We start from the raw sequence: 17,988 nt of genomic DNA, 5'->3' as shown, positions 1-17,988 counted from the left end.
CTGGAGTGGGTTGCCATGCCCTCCTCCAAGGGGTCTTCTCTGACCCAGGGATCAAACCCGTGTCTCTTATGTCTCCTGCATTGGCAAGCGGGTTCTTTACTACTAGTGCCACCTGGGAAGCCCCTGTGGCATCTTACTTTCCACCTTTATTTGACTTTTCACTTTCTTCCACCTCAGATTTCACCCTTATGGCTTTCCCATGAATTCCTTAGAGGAGAAGGAGGGACTCTATATGTTTCCTTTCTCAATTTAGAAGTGGTTCCAAACAATTTTAATGTACAAAGTGCCCAAGCATTTTTGCTACAGTTGAATGTTTTCCTAAGTCCATTGCTAGAAGGTAATTTTCTGTGCCTACTTCTTAGCACTTGTGGCTTCATTAGAAAAACACTGAGTGTGCCAGTCCTTTTCCCATGGGCTGTTGAGATAACAAGGGACCATTCCTCAAGCAGCCTGACCCAGATAATTTACTCCCAAGAACACCAGGCCCTTGGGGTACCTTCTCTGGCCCCCAGTCCAGATCATGTCCCTGCTATGGACTCTCATGTTAACATTTATATCATCTTCATTGCCTTGATCACAAGGGCAGTTCTGCATGTATTCACGTGATAATTTGATTCATGGCACTCTTTGCCACTGAAGTGTAAGTTGTCTGAAGGTAGCCATCATGCCTGATGTATTCCAGAGCTTGGCACCAGGCCCAGCACTCTGGTTGAATGATAGTGTCACAACTTCTGGCTGTACAAGCCCAGCCTGCTGGTGTGACCCAGGGAGCTGACAGGGGCCTGTGACCCAAGAGAGAGTGGGCTGTGGACAGCAGTGATTCTGTCTGGTGGCTTTCAAACTTTTTTTTTAAGTTCAGTTCAGTTCAGTCACTCAGTCGTGTCCGACTCTTTGCGACCCCATGAACCGCAGCATGCCAGGCCTCCCTGTCCATCACCAACTCCCAGAGTCCACCCAAACCCATGTCCATTGAATTGGTAATGCCATCCAACCATCTCATCCTCTGTTGTCCCCTTCTCCTCCTGCCCTCAACCTTTCCCAGCATCAAGGTCTTTTCCAATCAGTCAGCTCTTCGCATCAGGTGGCCAAAGTATTCGAGTTTCAGCTTCAACATCAGTCCTTCCAATGAACACCCAGGACTGATCTCCTTTAGGATGGACTGGTTGGATCTCCTTGCAGTCCAAGGGACTCTCAAGAGTCTTCTCCAACACCACAGTTCAAAAGTATCAATTCTTCTGTGCTCAGCTTTCTTTATAGTACAGCTCTCACATATTTTTCTAAGTAGCAGAACCTTTTTTGTTTTGTTTGTTTTTAAAGGCAGAATCCATGGATTTTGTAAAACATGAAAGTGGTGCTTTTTCTGGGGCTGCTCCTCCCCCTGCTGTTTGAAATCACATATCTAGTCCCACACCTCTAGAGAGAGGGGCGGTGGTGTTGTCCCAGAGCTGTCATGCATTACTGAGAAACAAAAAGTGGTCTAGGACAGCTTCTCGGGGGTGCCTCACTCCAGGGTTGTCTGGGGAGTGTGAGCCGGGAGAGGCTTGTTCAACCTCCAGATTTCATCTGAGCTAATGGCACTCAGCATCCATGCTTCCCCATTCCGTGGAGACAGAAAGTGACTTTCAGCTTCTCTAACCTTTCTTTCAACTTTCTAACAGGAAAGCTCGATAAACTTGGGTAAATATGTCTCTGGAGGCACCCTCAATACCTTCCTCAAGCTACACACCCTGTGGCCGGCAGAGGCCTGTTTCACTCCAGATGGCCTTTAGCCCCCACACTGATTGCACTGCTGGGTCCCAAGTTCAGAAACCCCTGTCGTTCAGCCTCAGGAAGGCCTCTCCTCTTCCCTGACTGCCCGTGGCATGAAACCAGAGATGCCTTTAGATTCTGGTTTTATCACCACCGGACTCGCAGCAGCCTTGTGAGTCCTTTTCCTCCCAGCCCGCCCCCTTTCCTCCCCAGCGTCCACCCCCCACCTCCCGCTGTGCACAGTCAAAGCAAGAAGCCTCTGGGTTGGCCAGAGAGGCAGCTCTCACATGGGGGATCTGAGAACCTAATTTCTCATTACTTCCCTCGTCAGCCGCATGTTCAGCAGCCAAGTGACCAGGTTCTCCCCCAGTATTGTGATTCTCCTGTCCCTAATCCTAAAACCCCTCAAGTATGGGGAAGGATTGGAGGCCCTCCAGGAGCAGACAGTGATAGCAGTCAGGGGCGACTCTCTCCGCAGGGCCCCCCTCCAGCTCCAGACCCCAGTACAAGGGCCTGTCCCCTTGCCCAGGCCCCCTGCTCTGTGCACATGGCTCCCTGCCTTGGGCGTGTGGCACTTGGCTAGCCGTTCTCCTGGTGGTCCTGCCAGTACCTGTTGTAAAGCTTTTGTTATTATTTGGAGAAGAATGAGAGATTTCAAGAGCTTTGTAAAGTGAGGAGATTGAATTACGTCACAGGCACCTGATCTACATGTGCTCCTCCTTGCCACAGCACTGGGAGTTCACACCCGAGAATTCCGTCTGGGTAGATGGCGAAGGCCATGTGGGGTTCTCAAGGGTCAGGGTGGCGGGGAGAGGGCAGGAAGTGAGGGGAGCTTGGAAGGACTGGCCAAAGGCACAAGATTATCCACTGTGGGCTTTGTCAGGATGTGAGCTTCTGAAGGGCCGGGCTGGACTTAGCTCTCTGAGAGGCCTGGTACACAGTACATTGAATAAGAAATCTTGTCTGTGTTCATGTTGATGTTTAAATACCTTTTTAAAAATTAAAATTTCAAAATATTGAACATCAGTATTATTGGCCTAGAAAATGTAGCTTCTGTGTGAGTCATAAAATCTAGGTCAGAGTGGGCCCCTTTTTCCTGTATTTATGACATCTGCTGAGTCTCCCATCGTGATGGTTATAAACTGTACCAATGACAGAGCTGGGCTGGCCATTTACATATACCGCCTCATTTGACTTACTCTTCTCTCCTACCCTGCATGGTAAATGTGACTCTCCTTCTACAGCGTGGTAAACCAGAACCCAGAGAGGTTCAGAAATGTCCCAGGTCATGCAGCAATCAAGTGAGAGAACCAGACTTTGAACCCCAGTGTCTGGGTCCAAAGCGTGGACTGCCCTTTCTGGGCAGTCAGCTGTCCTGGGTCCCTATTGTTTCTACTGCAAGGTGACCAGCTGAGTTCCCCCCAAGCCTGTGTGAATGGAATCCAGATTCATCAGAAGCTACACCCTGTAGTGGGCCACCAGAAATTATCTGTGTCCCAGCCATTCCCCCTCTGAAAACACTGAGAAAACTTTTCAGGGGACCAAGGGAATGACCCCAGAGTTACTGGAGATACACATACCTGGAGAAAGCATAATCTTGATCTGGCTGCCCCGAGATACAAGTGTCCAGGCTTGGAAACTGCTCTGCCAACCAGTAAGTGCCTATGCAGTGGGAGAGTGGAGCCTGGATGGCACTGGAGGAGAAGCCTGAATGTGAACATTGTTCCAGGAGAGTAAGCAGCAAGAGAGATTCCAGCCGAAGACTCTGTGTCCTGAGCACAGTGGCTAGGCCTGGCCCTGCCTGTCCATCGTCTCTGTTTAGCAATCAGCGCCTCTCCCCAGCCACCAGGTCTTTGTGTAAGAAGCAGCCCTCTTCTCATATTCAGTGGCTCAAGCAGAATGAATAGGAGAGGGACCACAGGAGGCAAAGGGATCAAAAAGAAAACTTTAGAGGGGTGTACAAAGCATGTATGTATGACCTTGTGTGTAGGCAACTGTAAGGACTCTGGCTCATTCTGAATGAGGTGAGAAGCCAGCAGAGGGTTTGATGCAGCACAGAGATATGATCTGATCCATCTTAAATTTCAACAGAGTTCCCCTGGCTTCTGTGTTAAGAAAAAACTGAGGGAAACCAGTTACGTTGCCATGGCAATAATCCAGGTGAAAAAGAGTGGTAACTTGGATGAGGCAGGTGGCAGTGCTGGTAGTGAGAACTGGTGAGATCCTGGAAGTAGTTTGAAAGCCAAGCCAACAGGATTTATTGATGATTGAAAGTGGGATGTGAGAGTGATTTCAGTGATTTTGGCTTGAAAAACTAGAGTGGCATCGCCATTGTCTGAGATGGAGAAACTCAAGGACAGGATTCCATCCCCACTCCTACTCCTGACCTTCAATGTCTTTGTGAGAGATGCTACCAGCTCTCTATCCCATTTCCTCCATTGCTTATAGACCCCGTGTAATCCCTCCAGCCGGTTTCCTGGTATGCACTCAGGGCTTTAGGAATCCTGGCTCCTGGGCCTTTCCTGCCTCAGTGCCTTTGCACATGCAGTTCCCTGCCTGGATATCCTTTCCTGCTTAGGGGAACATCTCCCTGGAACATCTGCATCCTTAAGGATAACCCCTTCCCTTATCCTGCCATTTGTACCAGACCCTTGAGCTTGTTCCCTCAAGAAGCCCATGACTTCTTGGAGGAATTGAGGAGGTTGGGTTTGAGTCACACCCCAAGGACAGTGTCTGTGCAATGAGTAATGGAATAACTGGATGTCTTCACCCTTCCCAGCTTGCTGTACCCCAAAACTCTGTGTGTGTCTAGTCCATACCACTTCTTGGGCTTTTAAAATTTTCTATTGAAGATACGAGCATAAGACTTTCTTCTACTTAAACCTCACCAAGTTGACGGGAATGCTCCAGGAATTGGTGTCTTATGGCCGTTCGTACCCTATGAGCTTCTCATCTTGTGATGTGGAAGAGTGTTCATCATTTCCTTTTCCTCGTGTGGGAGCTGCTCAAGTCCTCTTGCTCTCTCTCTTCAGGGCTTTGTCTAGCTTTGTTTTGCTCCCTGGGTGCCTTCCAGCTGCAGTGCACTCAGAACAGGCTTGAGACAGGATGTTTTCTCTCCCTTTCCCCTCCGACTATAGCCAAGCATCTTCTGGCTTTTGACTACACTAATATGTTGGACCAGTGTTTTTTGAGGACAGTCTGCAGGGATTCTTAGAGTCCTTTCTGCAATTACAACTGAGAATGCCAAGCCCATCCCCTAGAATATAGATTTTATTTTCTTACCCCAACCTGATGATCTAATAAATGCATGAACCATAAGATAAGCATATCCACCTCTCCAGCCCACTTGTATTAGGCAGTGTTTTCCAGAGAAACAGAACCAACAGGATGTATATTGAGAGAGAGGGTAGAGATTTATTTTAAAGAATTGGCTCATCTGGTTGTAGGAGCTGGTAGATCCAAAATCCACAGAGCAAATGTGAATTCTAGCAAGAGTTGATGCTGCAGACTTGACTCTGAAGGCAATATGGAGGCAGAATTTCTTCCTCTATGGGGAACTTCAGTCTTTTTTGTTTTTGTTTTTCCCCCAAGGCCTTCATCTGATGAGTTGAGGCCCACCCACATTATGGAGGGCAATCTGCTCTATTCAAAGTCTACTGCTTTAAATGTTAATTAGATCTAAAGGGATCTTCTCAGCAATGTCTAGGCTAGTATTTGATGGGCACCATAACCTAACCAGGTTGACACATAATATTAACCATGGTACCACCTGTCTGTACCTCCCACTCCTGGTTTGCACCTTCTGCCTCTACTCATTTCCCTTTAAGAACTTCTCTTTCTCTAACCCATAACTCTTTTTCCAGGCACAGTCCCTGGGTACCATTTTCTTCCAGGCCAATCACCTTCCTCTTGTCCTAGGCCACCACCTAGCCTCAGAGCCGACTTTCCTGAGTCATCTGCCTTCCAGAAATGGGTTTTCTTTTCCCAGTGTGAACCCCCTGGATCTTTGAGATTTCCTGTTGTTTTCTTCTCAGGTATTGGGAAGAATGTGGTTTGTGAGAAGGCGGCAACCTCAGTGGATGCTTTCCGGATGGTGACAGCCTCACGCTACTACCCTCAGCTGATGAGCCTTGTGGGGAACGTGTTGCGCTTCCTGCCGGCCTTTGTGCGCATGAAGCAGCTGATCGCCGAGCACTACGTGGGCGCAGTGATGATCTGTGACGCCCGCGTCTACTCGGGCAGCCTGCTCAGCCCAAACTATGGCTGGATCTGTGATGAGCTCATGGGCGGCGGGGGCCTGCACACCATGGGCACCTACATTGTGGACCTGCTGACCCACCTGACCGGCCAGAGAGCCGAGAAGGTTCACGGGCTGCTCAAGACCTTTGTGAGGCAGAATGCGGCCATCCGTGGCATCCGGCACGTCACCAGCGATGACTTCTGTTTCTTCCAGATGCTCATGGGCGGGGGTGTGTGCAGCACAGTAACTCTCAACTTCAACATGCCAGGCGCCTTTGTGCACGAGGTCATGGTGGTGGGCTCTGCGGGACGCCTGGTTGCCCGGGGTGCGGACCTCTATGGGCAGAAAAACTCTGCCCCGCACGAGGAGCTGCTGCTGAGGGACTCACTGGCTGTGGGTGCGGGGCTGCCCGAGCAGGGCGCCCAGGACGTCCCACTGCTCTACCTGAAGGGCATGGTCTACATGGTGCAGGCCCTGCGCCAGTCCTTCCAGGGGCAGGGGGACCGCCGCACGTGGGACCACACCCCGGTCTCCATGGCTGCCTCGTTCGAGGACGGGCTCTACATGCAGAGTGTGGTGGATGCCATCAAACGGTCGAGCCGATCTGGGGAGTGGGAGGCGGTAGAGGTGCTGGCAGAGGAGCCCGATGCCAACCAGAACCTGTGCGAGGCGCTCCAGCGGAACAACCTGTGAGCCTGTGCGTGGGCTCCCTGCCGTGGTGCAGAGGACAGAGCAGGACCAGGAGCTGTGATGGGAGGGCTTCGCGGTAGCACAGACGGTATCTTTCGTTTGATAGGTCCGCTTGGGCAGAGTTGAATTCTAGTGAATTCGAAGGTGGCCCTGTGGAACCCCCCACCCCAGTGCCCACTCTGCGGGCTGGTGAGGGAGTGGCATTCTGTTGCCAGGGCTGAGAGGCCAGTACACCGTGCAAGGCAGAAGTGCCCCGGGTCTGTGAGCAGGGCCGGCAGAAGCTTGACTGGGGGGTTTCACAGCCTGTTTGTGGTTTTAGCCGGATGAGCAGGCACAGTAAGGAGCCAGCCTGGGTGATGCCCCAGGCCTGAGAAGTGATGTGGGGCCTTGTTGCCATGCCCTTCTTGGGCTGGGGCACCTCAGGAACGGTGAGGGTGGCAGCTCATCCCTTGGGGATCCACACCTGCCCTCTCCCCACATGACCAGGCCCTTCCGGCCTCCAGGCACTACCCCTTCCCTGGCTGGGAGGGGGTTTCTGTAGCAGGTGAGCTTTCAGGGGCTGAAGTTGACCCTGGGAGAAGGCCCCTGCTTTGGCAGAGAGGAGCCAAGGTGGAGAGCTCTGGGACATATGAGAAATGTAATAAATCAGAAGGTCTGACACTATGGCATGTGGTTGTTGTTTGTTTGGTAGGTTGGGTTTAATAATGAAAGGCTTGTTGTTGCTGTAGATGGTTTGTATTTTTCTCTTTCCTCATGGCTCTGTGGCAGCTCCAACCCCACTGGATCCGTCACTGTCTAGCGGGCCATCCAGCTTCCTACCACTGCCTGCCCTCCCCTCCTGGCTTATTCCCTGCGGCTGAATCCCTGCAAGAAGTCTTTCCTCAGTGCTCAAGTCTTTACACAGGACTCATGACTGCAGGGGGCCGATCTGGCCTGGTATTTAAAAGACAGTGGGAGAGTCTGAGGTCTACCTGGGCTGGAGGTCAGAAGGGGTTCTGTTCTTGAAACCAAGGGGTTGTCTCCAGGGGAGCCCTGGAAGAGGAGAGGTGGGGTGTGGGGGCCAGGGAGGCTGGACAGCATGAACTTAATGAAGGCACTACCCTCTGGCTAGGCCAGCCAAGCATGGCCTGGCCTAGCCAGCCAGTGTCCAGCTCTGTATTTAGGATCCTGTTCTCGCCACAGGAAGAGCCTCCTCACCGTGTCAGTCAGGCTGGAAAGAATACCTCTCCTCCTTTGTTTCCTCTGCCAGGATTAAACCCGGACCAAACTCTTTCCCCTTCTCTAATCTTCCCTCCCTCTGCCCTGCCCTGGACTCCTCGCCAGAAAGAGAAAGGCTCAGAGAGGATGCTCTCTCTTCCTCCTGCCCTTAGAGAAGTCACCAGGCCTGTTTTCCCATATTGTCCTGGTTTCAGACCTTGTGAGATAAAATAACAGTTACTAGTGTTGGGGTGTACTTACTGTGTGCTGGGCCCCCCGGAGAGACACTTCACATGTATTATTTCATTTAATATCCAAACCAGTCAACGAGGTACTACTATTAATATTCCCATTATCCAGAGCAGAGAGGGACGGAGCTACATGAACTGGTCGGGGTCCTCTGACCACAGAGCCCAACTCTGAACTACTCCTTTCCCTATGGCTCCTCAGACTCTAGTGCCAGGCACTGTCCCTCCCTGCTTGGGACCCATCCAGGTTACCACCTCTCTACAACAGGCATCTCAGTCTGGCCTGAACTAGGACCGTAGAGAGAACCCCACCAGGCAGGATGCTGGGAGAAGTGAAGGAGAAGCTGCCCCCTTCCTCCCAGCTCAGCTCCAGGTCATCCTCTGTGTTAATAGGATGTTGCTATCCCCCTCTAAGTTTGAGAGTTGACCAAGAAAGCACATTCATCCATTGCATCTGACTGAGATGCCCTTATTAAGAAAGGGCCATGCTGTTGACCCACAGTGGCACTTAAGTTTTATAGGACGCTGCAGCAAAACCTCTTGTTTACAGTGGTGTATTCCGAGAAGTCCTGGTGCAGACTGAACATGGGCTTAGGGCAGAGTTACTTTTATGAGGTCCCAGGTCCTCTGTTGGTACTCCCCAAGAGCCTAGGTCCATGGCCATCCCTCAGACAGCTCTACCATCATGTATCTCTTGGCTTGGTCCCGGGGAGGAGATGTACCTTGAAGTGGCCTAGACGCCTGTGACCAAGGAAGCCAGCAGGGTTCTGGTTCCCAGAAGTGACAGGAGTCCCCAACTGGTTCCAGACTTGTCCTACAGCGCCGCCTCCTGGAGGAGGCTAGCATCACCTAGCAGGGTCTATTACTCAAATCTCAGAATGTCCCCCAGAGTCAAAGTAAAGTTTTTCCGAGCCAGTGAAAATGCAGCTCACTTTTCCTCTGTTACAGCAAGCAGAAGAGAACTTCCAGAATACCTCTTGCTTGTTTTCCAACCACCAACCAAATCTAGGACTCACATTCACGCAGACAGTGGCAGCAGTCTCCTCACCTCTCTATCCCTAGGCTTTCCCTTCCTTATTCTGCCCTTCATGCTGCTACCCAGGCAATCTCTCCAGAATAGCAAACCAGGATCCCTTGTTGCCTGCATCCCTCCTTATCCCTCCCAGACTCACCCAGCCTGGTCTGATGGCCATGCATCTGCTTCAGCAGACCCTTCTCCAGGGGGTTGATGTCTTCCACACTAATGAGGCTTCATCCCTGGCAAACTTTCTGCCTGGAAGGCCACCCTGCCCTCTCCTTCAGGAAGAAAGCTGCCTCTTCACTCCGCCAGGCAAAGTGGCAGTCACCCCACCACCTGTGGCCTATTCCCTGGGAGACAGGGAGCAAGGCCACATGCCCGCTTCCTATGACCTGACAGCCCCTTTCCTTTCTCTTCCCCAGGCTCTTCCTTACCACCCTTCTCCATCCCAGGTGTTACCTTGTCTGACTTTCAGGTTCATCTGAGGAGACTTTAAATGCTTAGACTAGGCCCCACCCTTACAGATTCTGATTCAGTTAGGTCTGGGGTGCTGTGCTGTGGTTAGTCACTCAGGTGGGTCCAACTCTTTGCAACCCCATGGACTGCAGCCTGCCAGGCTGGGGTTCTCCAGGCAAGAATACTGGAATGGGTTGCCATGCTGTCCTCTAGGGATCAAACCCAGGTCTCCTGCATTGCAGGTAGATTATGTACCAACTGAGCCACCAGGGAAACCCAAGAATACTGGACTGGATAGCCTATCCCTACACCAGGGGATCTTCCCGACCCAAGGATTGAACCAGGGTCTCCTGCATTGCAGGCAGATTCTTTACCAGCTGAGCCACCAGGGAAGCCTAGGACTGAGGTAGTGCCCAGGAATCTATATTTTTGCAAATTCCCAGGCGATCCAGTGACTATACTGGGGAATCCTTCACCCTTCTTCTCAGCTGCTTCCTCTTCAGGCATCTTATTTGGGGAATCACAGTCTGAGAAAAGGAAGAATGTTTATTTTTATCAAACTCGGGATCCCAAGGAGGGGCAGGGGCTGAGTCCCCTCCTCCATCTGAGGGCCTCAGGCCTTAGACTGCTGCTCTGGCTCAGGCTTGGGAGGGAGGGGAGTCATGGGGTGGGGGTCAGGACAGTCACTTGTACTGAGGAGAGAGTGGGGGCACAAGCGGGGCATTGCAGACACTTAGCATCTTGTTGATGTCCACCTGAGTTGACTTGTCCATCTCAGCCTTGATGCAACCGCTGACTCCCAAGCTGGGCAGACCCCCAGGCTCCTCACTGGCTTCCTCCCCCAGGGGAACCAGAATGTGGGTGGGGGGCACAGACATACTGGGGCAGGGCAGAGTGAGGTCGGAGCCCAGCTCACCTGCCACTGGCAGCAAAGCCTGTGGTTGCTCCACACCCGCCTCCTCGGGGACCACGGTCAGCTCCGACTCAGGCTCCACCTCAGCCTCAGCCTCCCTGTCCCCTTCTGCCTGGTTCAGTTCAGGGTTGCAATAGTTGATGTACTGGTACAGGGGCCGCAGGCGCTGGGCCTTTCCTACAAGAACCCGGGGCAGGGCAGCGGCTGGAGTGCCAAGCTGGGCCATGTCAGGGGTCCAGCTGACTGGGGACAAAAGGGAAGGCTCAGGAAATGCCACTCACGCTCAGGCCCCAAGGTCACTGAGGGTGCCGACACCGTGCTGGCCACCACTGGGAGCACTGGGGTTCCCAGACTCTTGCGCTTCTTGGCTTTTTTGTGCTGTTTGGCAGTTGGTGAGGGCTCACTCTGATTATTCTCTGGCTCCTCCCTCTGCAGCGACAGCCCCTGTGGCAGCTCCCTCTCTGCCCTAGGAAGGGCTTGGTGGCTCGGGCCTGTGAGGCTGGGGAACAAGGAGGCCTGAGGAGTCAGCCTGCATTCTTGGCTCCTGTGCTCTGTCCTAGGGAACAATCCTGCCTGACTACCTCCCCAGGCCGTGATCCTTGTCCTTTTACTGGTCACTGAGGCCCCGGACTGGACAGGGACCCAGAGATCATGGGAGCTCAGTCCCCTACCAGGCCTTGAGACTTCCGCTCTGCATGTTCCCTACATCAGGGCTCTGGAGGGTCAGCAGAGGTGAGGAATGATGGTGGTGGCAGGGGATAAGGATGGACACCATTTAGAAATCCAACTGGGGTATGAGCCACCCACACACCACCTCCCCAGCCCCTAGCCTCTCCCCTCTGAAAGCCCCCTCACTTGACCGGCTTCCTCTTCGGACCATGACTGGGCCTCACAGTGGAGGCCATAGGCCTGGGACCTCTCTCCTCCAGTGCCTCCACCTCTGGCTTGTGCCTGTCTTCCTCCAGCTTGAGTCTCTCCTGGATCTTTTGCTCTGAGGTGGATCTTATTGGACATTTATCTTCACCCTGGGTTTGGCAGGCCTCATGGGCTGGCACCAGGCACTGGTCTCTCATCACTGGACACTAGAGGTGACACATAGGTAAGTGGTCACCATGGCCAGGCAAAGGATACAGGGACCAGCCATTAGACACTAAATACAGATGAAGGGCACCAGCCCATGCCCCTCCCAGCCTGTGGAACCTGGCCTGGCAGTTAGGGGGTAGTTGCAGTTAGGGGGTACTTGCAGTTTGGTCTGTTAAAGAGCTATGACCAAGTGTTTGAAGGTTAGACAGCCCGATGGTCACCTCAGAATTCTGAGCATGGCCACCAGCCACCTCTGTAAGCTGTGACTGCCCCACGGCTATCCCTTCTTGGGCCCCTGGCCGCTTCTCAGCCCCTGCTGAGTCCATAGCTGCGGCGAATCAGCACTTCCTCGACGGTTGCTTGAGGGGCATCGAGGGTGGAGGGTGGATCCTGAGGGGCCAGACTAGTAGACCCTGAGCGGACCCAAGAGAGAACCGGGTTGGGAAGGGCAACTGACAGTCGTTCTGCCCCTCACCCTCAGCTGGAACTACAAGCCCCAGAAGGCTTTGCGCCAAGGCCATTGGCCCCTGACCTCACGGACGGAAACCATTGTTGCCTGGCAACAGCAAACCCGTCGGGTGGCTGTAGTGGGCGGCAAAACCGCTCTGGTGAGCCCCTTGCCCGAGTGAGGAGCCTGCCAACCGTACAGAGAGGTGGGCTGAGAGCAGAGGTAGCGAGCGCGGGGTGGGGGCCGGGAACGCAGACAGGGCACGGCTGAGGTTAGGACCCGGGCCCTGGAAGGAGGCACTGGGCTGAGAAGCGGGGTTTGGCGCCAGAGACGCGTAGCCCGGCAGGCCTCAGGTGCACCGTTTGCAGGACGACGACGGCAGTATGTGTGAGGGTCCGTCCCGCATCTCGGGGCCCATCCCCCCAGACCCTACGCTCTGTCCTGACTACTACCGGAGGCCGTCTTCGGGTGAGTTTAAGGGGGTGAAAGCGGCCTGGCAAGGGTCGGGCCCAGCTCCACCACTGACTCCGCACTCCGCCCCGTCTGGCCTCTCAGCCCAAGGGCGCCTTGAGGGAAATGCGCTGAAGCTGGACCTGCTGACGCCGGACACGGACCGGGACCTAGACGCCACCCCTCCCCGCGCCCCCCGCATCCGTCCGGGAGGCCTAGAAATCCTGGAGCGTGGCCGTCGCGGCGTGGGTGGTGTGCTGCTGCAGCTCGGGGGTATCTCCCTAGGCCCAGGGGCCTCTCCCAAGAGTAAGTTATGGTCAGAACGGACAGCGAGGTGGCTCTGAAGTCAAAACAGGTCAAAAGACGGCTGCTTCCCCTTCCCTGCTCTGGGCTCAGGCTTTACCTCTCAGAGTGTCTGTTTCCCCAACTGTAGAAGGAGCGGGAAATGCACTTCTTCGCAGGAGAGGACTAAATGGGGTATACCCCGGAAAACCCTGTAGCTCAGCTTCATGGATTTATGCATGGTTGTTTGTTGAGTGTCTACTGTGCTCCGCGCCCTATAGACGCTAGGAGAACAAGGTCCAGAAGAGCATCATTGAATCAAGGTGGGAGACAGTAAAACAAGTGAAGAGGTAAATAGGCTATGCAAGGTGATTAATAGTATACTTCATAATCAAATATGTATAAAATCATCAGAAACAGAAGATAATTATGGTGCGAGGAAGGGAACAAGGTTATGTGGTGGACTTTAGAGTATGTCAGGGAGGCAGGGTGTGGGCTTGTGTGTCCACTGGGGTAAGTTGGATTGTATGGGCTGTATGTAGGGCAACATCTTTTCTCCAGGGAAGGACCCCAAAGATCATGAGAAGGAGAACATGAGGCGGATCAGGGAGATCCAGAGGCGATTCCGTGAGCAGGAGCACAGCCGGGAGCAGGGCCAGTCCAGGCCCCTAAAGGCCCTGTGGCGCTCACCCAAGTATGACAAAGTGGAGTCGCGTGTCAAGGCTCAGCTGCAGGTACCTGCCTCAGGGAGCCCCAAGTGTTGCCCATCTTGTTGGCCAACAGGACATTATACTCTGGCCTGAGTTATGAGGAGGGAGGAAACCCACAGCGGGCTGAGGTCACAGGGGATGAAGAGCTGGTTCTGCTGCAGAGTGGGACTGGGGCCTTTCTCCGAAGTGATGATGGCTGGGCGATTCTGAGGGGCAAGTCGGAATTAGGCAAGGGAAGAATAGAGGAGAACATTTTATAGAGATGGAACCTCGTGGTTCCAGGGTCCCTGGGACTGTGGGCAGTGGGGATGCTGTGTTCAGTTCACTATGAGGGAAGAAGAGCGTGAGGTTAGGCTAAGAAGTCAGCTGGACCCACATCATAAAGGGCCACATAAATCTGTTTTGTTAAACCTTTATTTCTAAGGACAATGGGAAGGGGAGGGGTATGTATGGTGGTAAGATTCTGTCTGGGGTAGCTAGTGGTGCCACTTCTTTATCCAGGGGTCTGAGAAGGAGAAGCAGGACTGAGAAAAAAGACAAGGTCATATGTGGGTGTGTTGAAGCTGAAGCTTTTGTGGGGCTTCCAGGGAGTGGGAATGTGTCCAAGAGGCAGATGGAGAATCAGGTCTGGATCTCAGAAGTGAGACCCAGGAGTTATTGAGGATGAGGCTGAGGACAGCGAGACCAGGGAAGTGACCCTGGATTTGGGGGCTTGGAGACCAGCTGTTGGTGGCCTTGGTGGGGACAGAGCCAGAAAGCTTGGCTAGGAAGGAGAGAAAAAGAGAACAATGACTGAAGCCAGGACTGAGGTAGAGGGAGGGATATTTGTTTTCTGAGAGATGTGAAAAACACACAGGTTTAAATGCTGATGTGACGGAAATACTTATCCAAGGGGAAGGAGGCCAGGGCCAGAGGACTGGTGATAGAGAAAAATCCCGAAAGGCAAGAGGGACAGAGGCATGGTCTTATGGCTTGAGACCCTGACCTCAGCCTGACTGACCCCCCTCCCTACTCTGCCTTGGCCTCCAGGAGCCAGGCCCTGCCTCTGGAACTGAGCCAGCCCAGTTTCTGCGGGCCCATTCCCGTTGCGGCCCCGGGCTCCCACCACCCCGTGTCCCCAGTCCCCAGCTAACCCTACCAGGTCCCAGTGCTAAGGTGAGAGGATATGTGGGGGCTGGGAAGTGGGGCAGGGATTCGGGGGCACCACACAGTGCTGTTTCATCATGCTGGCGTGTCCTGCAGGCCCCAGGCCCGGGTGTGGACTTCATTACCCACAATGCTCGCACTGCCAAGAGGGCCCCCCGGCGGCATTCTCGCTCACTGCAAGTCCTGGCACAGGTGCTGGAGCAGCAACGGCAAGCCCAGGAGCACTACAACGCCACACAGAAGGGTCACGTGCCCCAGTAGTAGGTCCTACTGGTCTCCCCACTCCTGGGAAGGGGCACTTATGGAGGGTGGAAGCCCACATCTGCCTGGGGTCATCAACCCTGGGTCTGTGCATCGCAGCTTGTTGGAGCGCAGGGACCTGTGGCGGCGGGAGGCTGAGGCTCGTCAGCACAGCCAACCGGACCCGGCCATGCCCCCTGGCCACACTCGCATGCCTGAGAATCAGCGGCTGGAGACACTGAGCAGTCTGCTCCAGAGTGAGTATGCGGGCAAGGGGAGCTGGCTGGGGAACCCACCAGGTACTGTGCACCCCTGCCCAGCATTTACTGTTCCTGGGGGCCCTGTAGGCCAGAGCCAGCTGCTGCGTGAGCTGGTGCTGCTGCCTGCGGGGGCGGATTCACTGAGGGCCCAGAGCCACCGTGCTGAGCTGGACCGGAAGCTGGTGCAGGTAGAGGAGGCCATCAAGATCTTTTCCCGCCCCAAAGTCTTTGTGAAGATGGATTCCTGAGCCCTTTTATGGGGACAGTGACTGGGTCTTACTGAAGGTGGCAGCATGGTTGCAAAGGGCAGGATTGGGCCCCATCATAGAGTGGAGTTCGAAGACAGGAGCAGTGGAGAGGGGGCAGTGTCCCCAGAGCCCTCTTCCCAGCCGCTGGTGGCTGTGGAAGGGCCATCCCAGCCTCGTAACCCTTTATCAAAATTAAACCTTTTGTACACAGTGGGGTTTGTTTCCATAAGCACTTTTCTTACCCTAGAAATGCCAAACCTGGTGTTCCTCCCACAGCATGACTACAGGAAGGCTTCTCTGATGCCCTTATCACACTCACTCCTGCCACATGTCCAAGGCAGAAGGCAAAATTGTTGGATCAGGGAGAAGGCTAGGGCTGGGAAACAGAATGACCATAACTGCATTTGTAGAAAACCTTTAATGTTCCCCGGACTGAGAGGGCCCATGAGCACGCTGAAACCTCCCACTGGGAAAGTCCTTGGAATGTCCCAAGCCTGGAGTGGCAAGGGGCTGCATCCTTCCCTGTCAGAGGCTGAAGCCACTACCATCTCCTCGAATGCTACTCCCCCAACCAGAGCTGGCCTGCTCCCGATCATCCAGGGAGGGCAGAGAGCTGCGGGCAGCAGGAAGTAGGCGGCTAGTGTGCAGGTCCCAGCACGGAGGCCCTTGAGACAGCCCATTGGAACAGGGAGGCTGGCGGTTCTCAATGACCAGATCGCTACTGTCATCATCGCTGTCAGGCTCAGCAGGCCCAGCAGAAGGAGGCCCTGCCAGACGCCCAGATGCCCCACGCACCACATTATTGCGCTGATTGGCTGGCTTGACAGTGACAATGAGGTTGTGGCTGTTGGCGACCATCATGTCCGTCACTTGGTCCAAGGTCTTCCCAGCTACCTCAATGCCATTGACCTCGAGGATCTCATCACTGACTGCCAGCAGCCCTGTACTCTCAGCCAGGCCCCCTCGTACCAGGCGGGAGATGAAGATGCCTGGAACCCGTTCCAGGCCCTGGGGAGCTACTCGCACGCTCATGCCATCTCGGATGTAGAAACCCAGGGGGCGGTCGGAACCATGCTTATGTAGCCGCACCCGTCGGTGGGTCTCAGGCAGTAGGTCCACATCTATGACTGAAGAAACCTGGCGGAAATCTTGTGGCAGGCTGATCAGTAGTGGTGGCCGGGTGCGCAGGGGTGCCACTGGCCGAAGTAGGAGCCCTTTCTTGCGCCGTTGCAGAGAGTTGGAGGCAAAGGCCAGGCCACTGGAATCAGCTTCTGCTGCAGGAGAGGGAAGCGCTGAGATCAGAAACCCTGCTCTCCCATTTGGGCCCTTTTCCATCGGGCCCAGGCCTCCTTGAGGAAGGGGGCACTGTAGCTATTTCTTGACACTTGGAGGTCAGGCCAAGGGCAGGGACTGCAGAGGGTGAAGCCTGGATATCTTGGGCATAGACTAACCCTGGTAGACCTGCCCGGTCACCCTACCCCACAGAGGCTGCCCATTGTACCCCATCCTCCTCACCCCGCTTCTGCACTAGCAGGCGCAGTGGTGGGGGCCCGCTGGACAGGGCCCGGTGCAGGCTGTCATCGTTGGTGAGGGGTAGTAGGTCGCCGTGAGCATCAGTATAGCCAAGCAGCACGTCCAGGCCCGGGATCTGGTGAACTGCACGCAGCAACCGAGAAAACTCCTGGAAGTCGCTCACTGAAGCGCGAGGCAGAGCAAAGCGTCGGAACTCAGCATCAAACTGGAGGCAGGGGGTGTGAGGAAAGGAGAGGTTAGAATGGACTCCGTGCCCTTTCTCACCATAGGTCCGAAGGTGGCAGAGGTGGGAGACAGGGGTTCACAACAGCTGTAGCCTTGCACACAGACCTCAGCTCCAGTACAAGGGACGCTGTCCAAGGTCTACCCCCACCCTACACGTACCCAGGCCACAAAGGGACTCCAGAGGCCGGCAGTAGAGGAAGGAGGATGGATGGGGGAAAGTGAGAAGACAAGCCGGAAAAGGGAAGGGGAGGATGGAGAAGAGGAAAAGGTGGTGGGGACCAAGGAGCCAGGAAGGGGAGAATGAGGGAATTGGAAGCGCCTAGGGCCGAGGCCGGAGCCAGGGCTGGAGGGGCCCTTACTTTGCTCTTCACCTCGACGATGCTGTCGGGACTGCGTGCCGGAGTCCTCTGTGGCCTGGCCATGGCGGGGCCGGGCAGGCCTGGGACTATGCCCCAGACGGCCCGCCGAGGCGCAGGTGCACAGCCCCTCCAGTCGCCCGCGCCGCCCCGCCCTCCTATCCGAACCGTGACGTCAAGGGGGCAGCGACGCAGAAAGGAAAGCGGAGTCCACGTTTCCTAGGAAACGGAGATGGGGTGGAGGAGTCTTTGCGTCTTCTTACGTCATTACGCTACGGTCCGAGCGTCCCTGGAGTCTGGGGAGGGGCTTGGCCAATCCGAGGGGAGAGTGAGAGAAGTGGTGTTTATTGAATAGTGTGTACTCTTGTTTCCACTGGCCTAACGAGCCTGGTAGGCTGCAGTCCATGGGGTCGCTAAAAGTCGGACACGACTGAGCGACTTCACTTTCACTTTTCACTTTCATGCACTGGAGAAGGAAATGGCAACCCACTCCGGT

The 17,988-nt window shown here is 54.5% G+C and overlaps 4 protein-coding genes across 15 annotated transcripts in view; 2 read left to right on the top strand and 2 right to left on the bottom strand.

Annotated features, from left to right (window-relative positions):
- The window catches only part of GFOD2 (glucose-fructose oxidoreductase domain containing 2), a 39,838-nt gene extending 32,496 nt beyond the window's left edge, over nucleotides 1-7,342 (top strand). For 9 of the 10 annotated variants that reach the window (XM_044932074.2, XM_006072013.4, XM_025268893.3 and 6 more), the window contains one exon: nucleotides 5,784-7,342. In XM_044932074.2, coding sequence (XP_044788009.2) covers nucleotides 5,784-6,682 — 899 coding nt within the window. In that variant the 3' untranslated portion in view covers nucleotides 6,683-7,342. Of the gene's footprint in view, nucleotides 1-1,180; nucleotides 3,404-5,783 lie in introns of those variants that run through there. The other variant, XM_025268894.3, reaches the window with a different exon arrangement.
- A 2,939-nt stretch (nucleotides 7,343-10,281) lies between these two features.
- C18H16orf86 (chromosome 18 C16orf86 homolog) lies at nucleotides 10,282-11,920 on the bottom strand. The gene is made up of 4 exons (XM_044932063.2): nucleotides 11,816-11,920; nucleotides 11,367-11,593; nucleotides 10,793-11,040; nucleotides 10,282-10,688 (listed from the first exon to the last, which is right to left on the bottom strand). The coding sequence occupies exons 1-4, from the start codon at nucleotides 11,918-11,920 to the stop codon at nucleotides 10,282-10,284; spliced, it is 987 nt and encodes a 328-aa protein (XP_044787998.2).
- A 103-nt stretch (nucleotides 11,921-12,023) lies between these two features.
- Nucleotides 12,024-15,591, top strand: ENKD1 (enkurin domain containing 1). Of its 2 annotated transcripts, XM_044932061.2 has the most exons (8): nucleotides 12,024-12,247; nucleotides 12,411-12,510; nucleotides 12,598-12,798; nucleotides 13,336-13,508; nucleotides 14,514-14,639; nucleotides 14,727-14,890; nucleotides 14,991-15,127; nucleotides 15,218-15,591. In XM_044932061.2, the coding sequence occupies exons 2-8, from the start codon at nucleotides 12,426-12,428 to the stop codon at nucleotides 15,376-15,378; spliced, it is 1,047 nt and encodes a 348-aa protein (XP_044787996.2). In that variant the 5' UTR covers nucleotides 12,024-12,247; nucleotides 12,411-12,425; the 3' UTR covers nucleotides 15,379-15,591. The 2 variants fall into 2 exon arrangements, with proteins under 2 accessions (XP_044787996.2, XP_044787997.1); XM_044932062.2 differs by lacking the exon at nucleotides 14,514-14,639 and having other exon boundaries at nucleotides 12,024-12,510.
- Nucleotides 15,592-15,777: 186 nt separating this feature from the next.
- PARD6A (par-6 family cell polarity regulator alpha) lies at nucleotides 15,778-17,987 on the bottom strand. Of its 2 annotated transcripts, none has more exons than XM_006072018.4 (3): nucleotides 17,496-17,987; nucleotides 16,894-17,116; nucleotides 15,778-16,652 (listed from the first exon to the last, which is right to left on the bottom strand). In XM_006072018.4, exons 1-3 carry the CDS (start codon nucleotides 17,556-17,558, stop codon nucleotides 15,904-15,906), a joined length of 1,035 nt encoding a protein of 344 aa, XP_006072080.2. In that variant the 5' UTR covers nucleotides 17,559-17,987; the 3' UTR covers nucleotides 15,778-15,903. The 2 variants fall into 2 exon arrangements, with proteins under 2 accessions (XP_006072080.2, XP_006072081.2); XM_006072019.4 differs by having other exon boundaries at nucleotides 15,778-16,649.
- Between the last annotated feature and the right edge of the window lies 1 nt (nucleotide 17,988).

Source organism: Bubalus bubalis, chromosome 18 (assembly GCF_019923935.1).
Source record: "Bubalus bubalis isolate 160015118507 breed Murrah chromosome 18, NDDB_SH_1, whole genome shotgun sequence".
Lineage (NCBI taxonomy): Eukaryota > Metazoa > Chordata > Mammalia > Artiodactyla > Bovidae > Bubalus > Bubalus bubalis.
Note: the sequence above shows the minus strand (reverse complement) of the source record. Positions and strands in the feature narration are given on the sequence as shown.

What these genes read in the sequence shown, in the direction of transcription:
- ENKD1 (XM_044932061.2), top strand. Translation starts at nt 12,426, where the DNA reads ATGTGTGAGGGTCCGTCCCGCATCTCGGGGCCCATCCCCCCAGACCCT. An exon ending in GTGTCAAGGCTCAGCTGCAG is followed by an intron (nt 13,509 to 14,513) that starts GTACCTGCCTCA and finishes CTTGGCCTCCAG; the next exon opens with GAGCCAGGCCCTGCCTCTGG. An exon ending in TACCAGGTCCCAGTGCTAAG is followed by an intron (nt 14,640 to 14,726) that starts GTGAGAGGATAT and finishes CGTGTCCTGCAG; the next exon opens with GCCCCAGGCCCGGGTGTGGA.
- PARD6A (XM_006072018.4), bottom strand. Translation starts at nt 17,558, where the DNA reads ATGGCCAGGCCACAGAGGACTCCGGCACGCAGTCCCGACAGCATCGTC. An exon ending in TCGTCGAGGTGAAGAGCAAA is followed by an intron (nt 17,117 to 17,495) that starts GTAAGGGCCCCT and finishes CCCTGCCTCCAG; the next exon opens with TTTGATGCTGAGTTCCGACG. An exon ending in CCTGCTAGTGCAGAAGCGGG is followed by an intron (nt 16,653 to 16,893) that starts GTGAGGAGGATG and finishes CCTCTCCTGCAG; the next exon opens with CAGAAGCTGATTCCAGTGGC.
- C18H16orf86 (XM_044932063.2), bottom strand. Translation starts at nt 11,920, where the DNA reads ATGGACTCAGCAGGGGCTGAGAAGCGGCCAGGGGCCCAAGAAGGGATA. An exon ending in GCCATGCTCAGAATTCTGAG is followed by an intron (nt 11,594 to 11,815) that starts GTGACCATCGGG and finishes TGTCACCTCTAG; the next exon opens with TGTCCAGTGATGAGAGACCA. An exon ending in AGTGACCTTGGGGCCTGAGC is followed by an intron (nt 10,689 to 10,792) that starts GTGAGTGGCATT and finishes GGGTTCTTGTAG; the next exon opens with GAAAGGCCCAGCGCCTGCGG.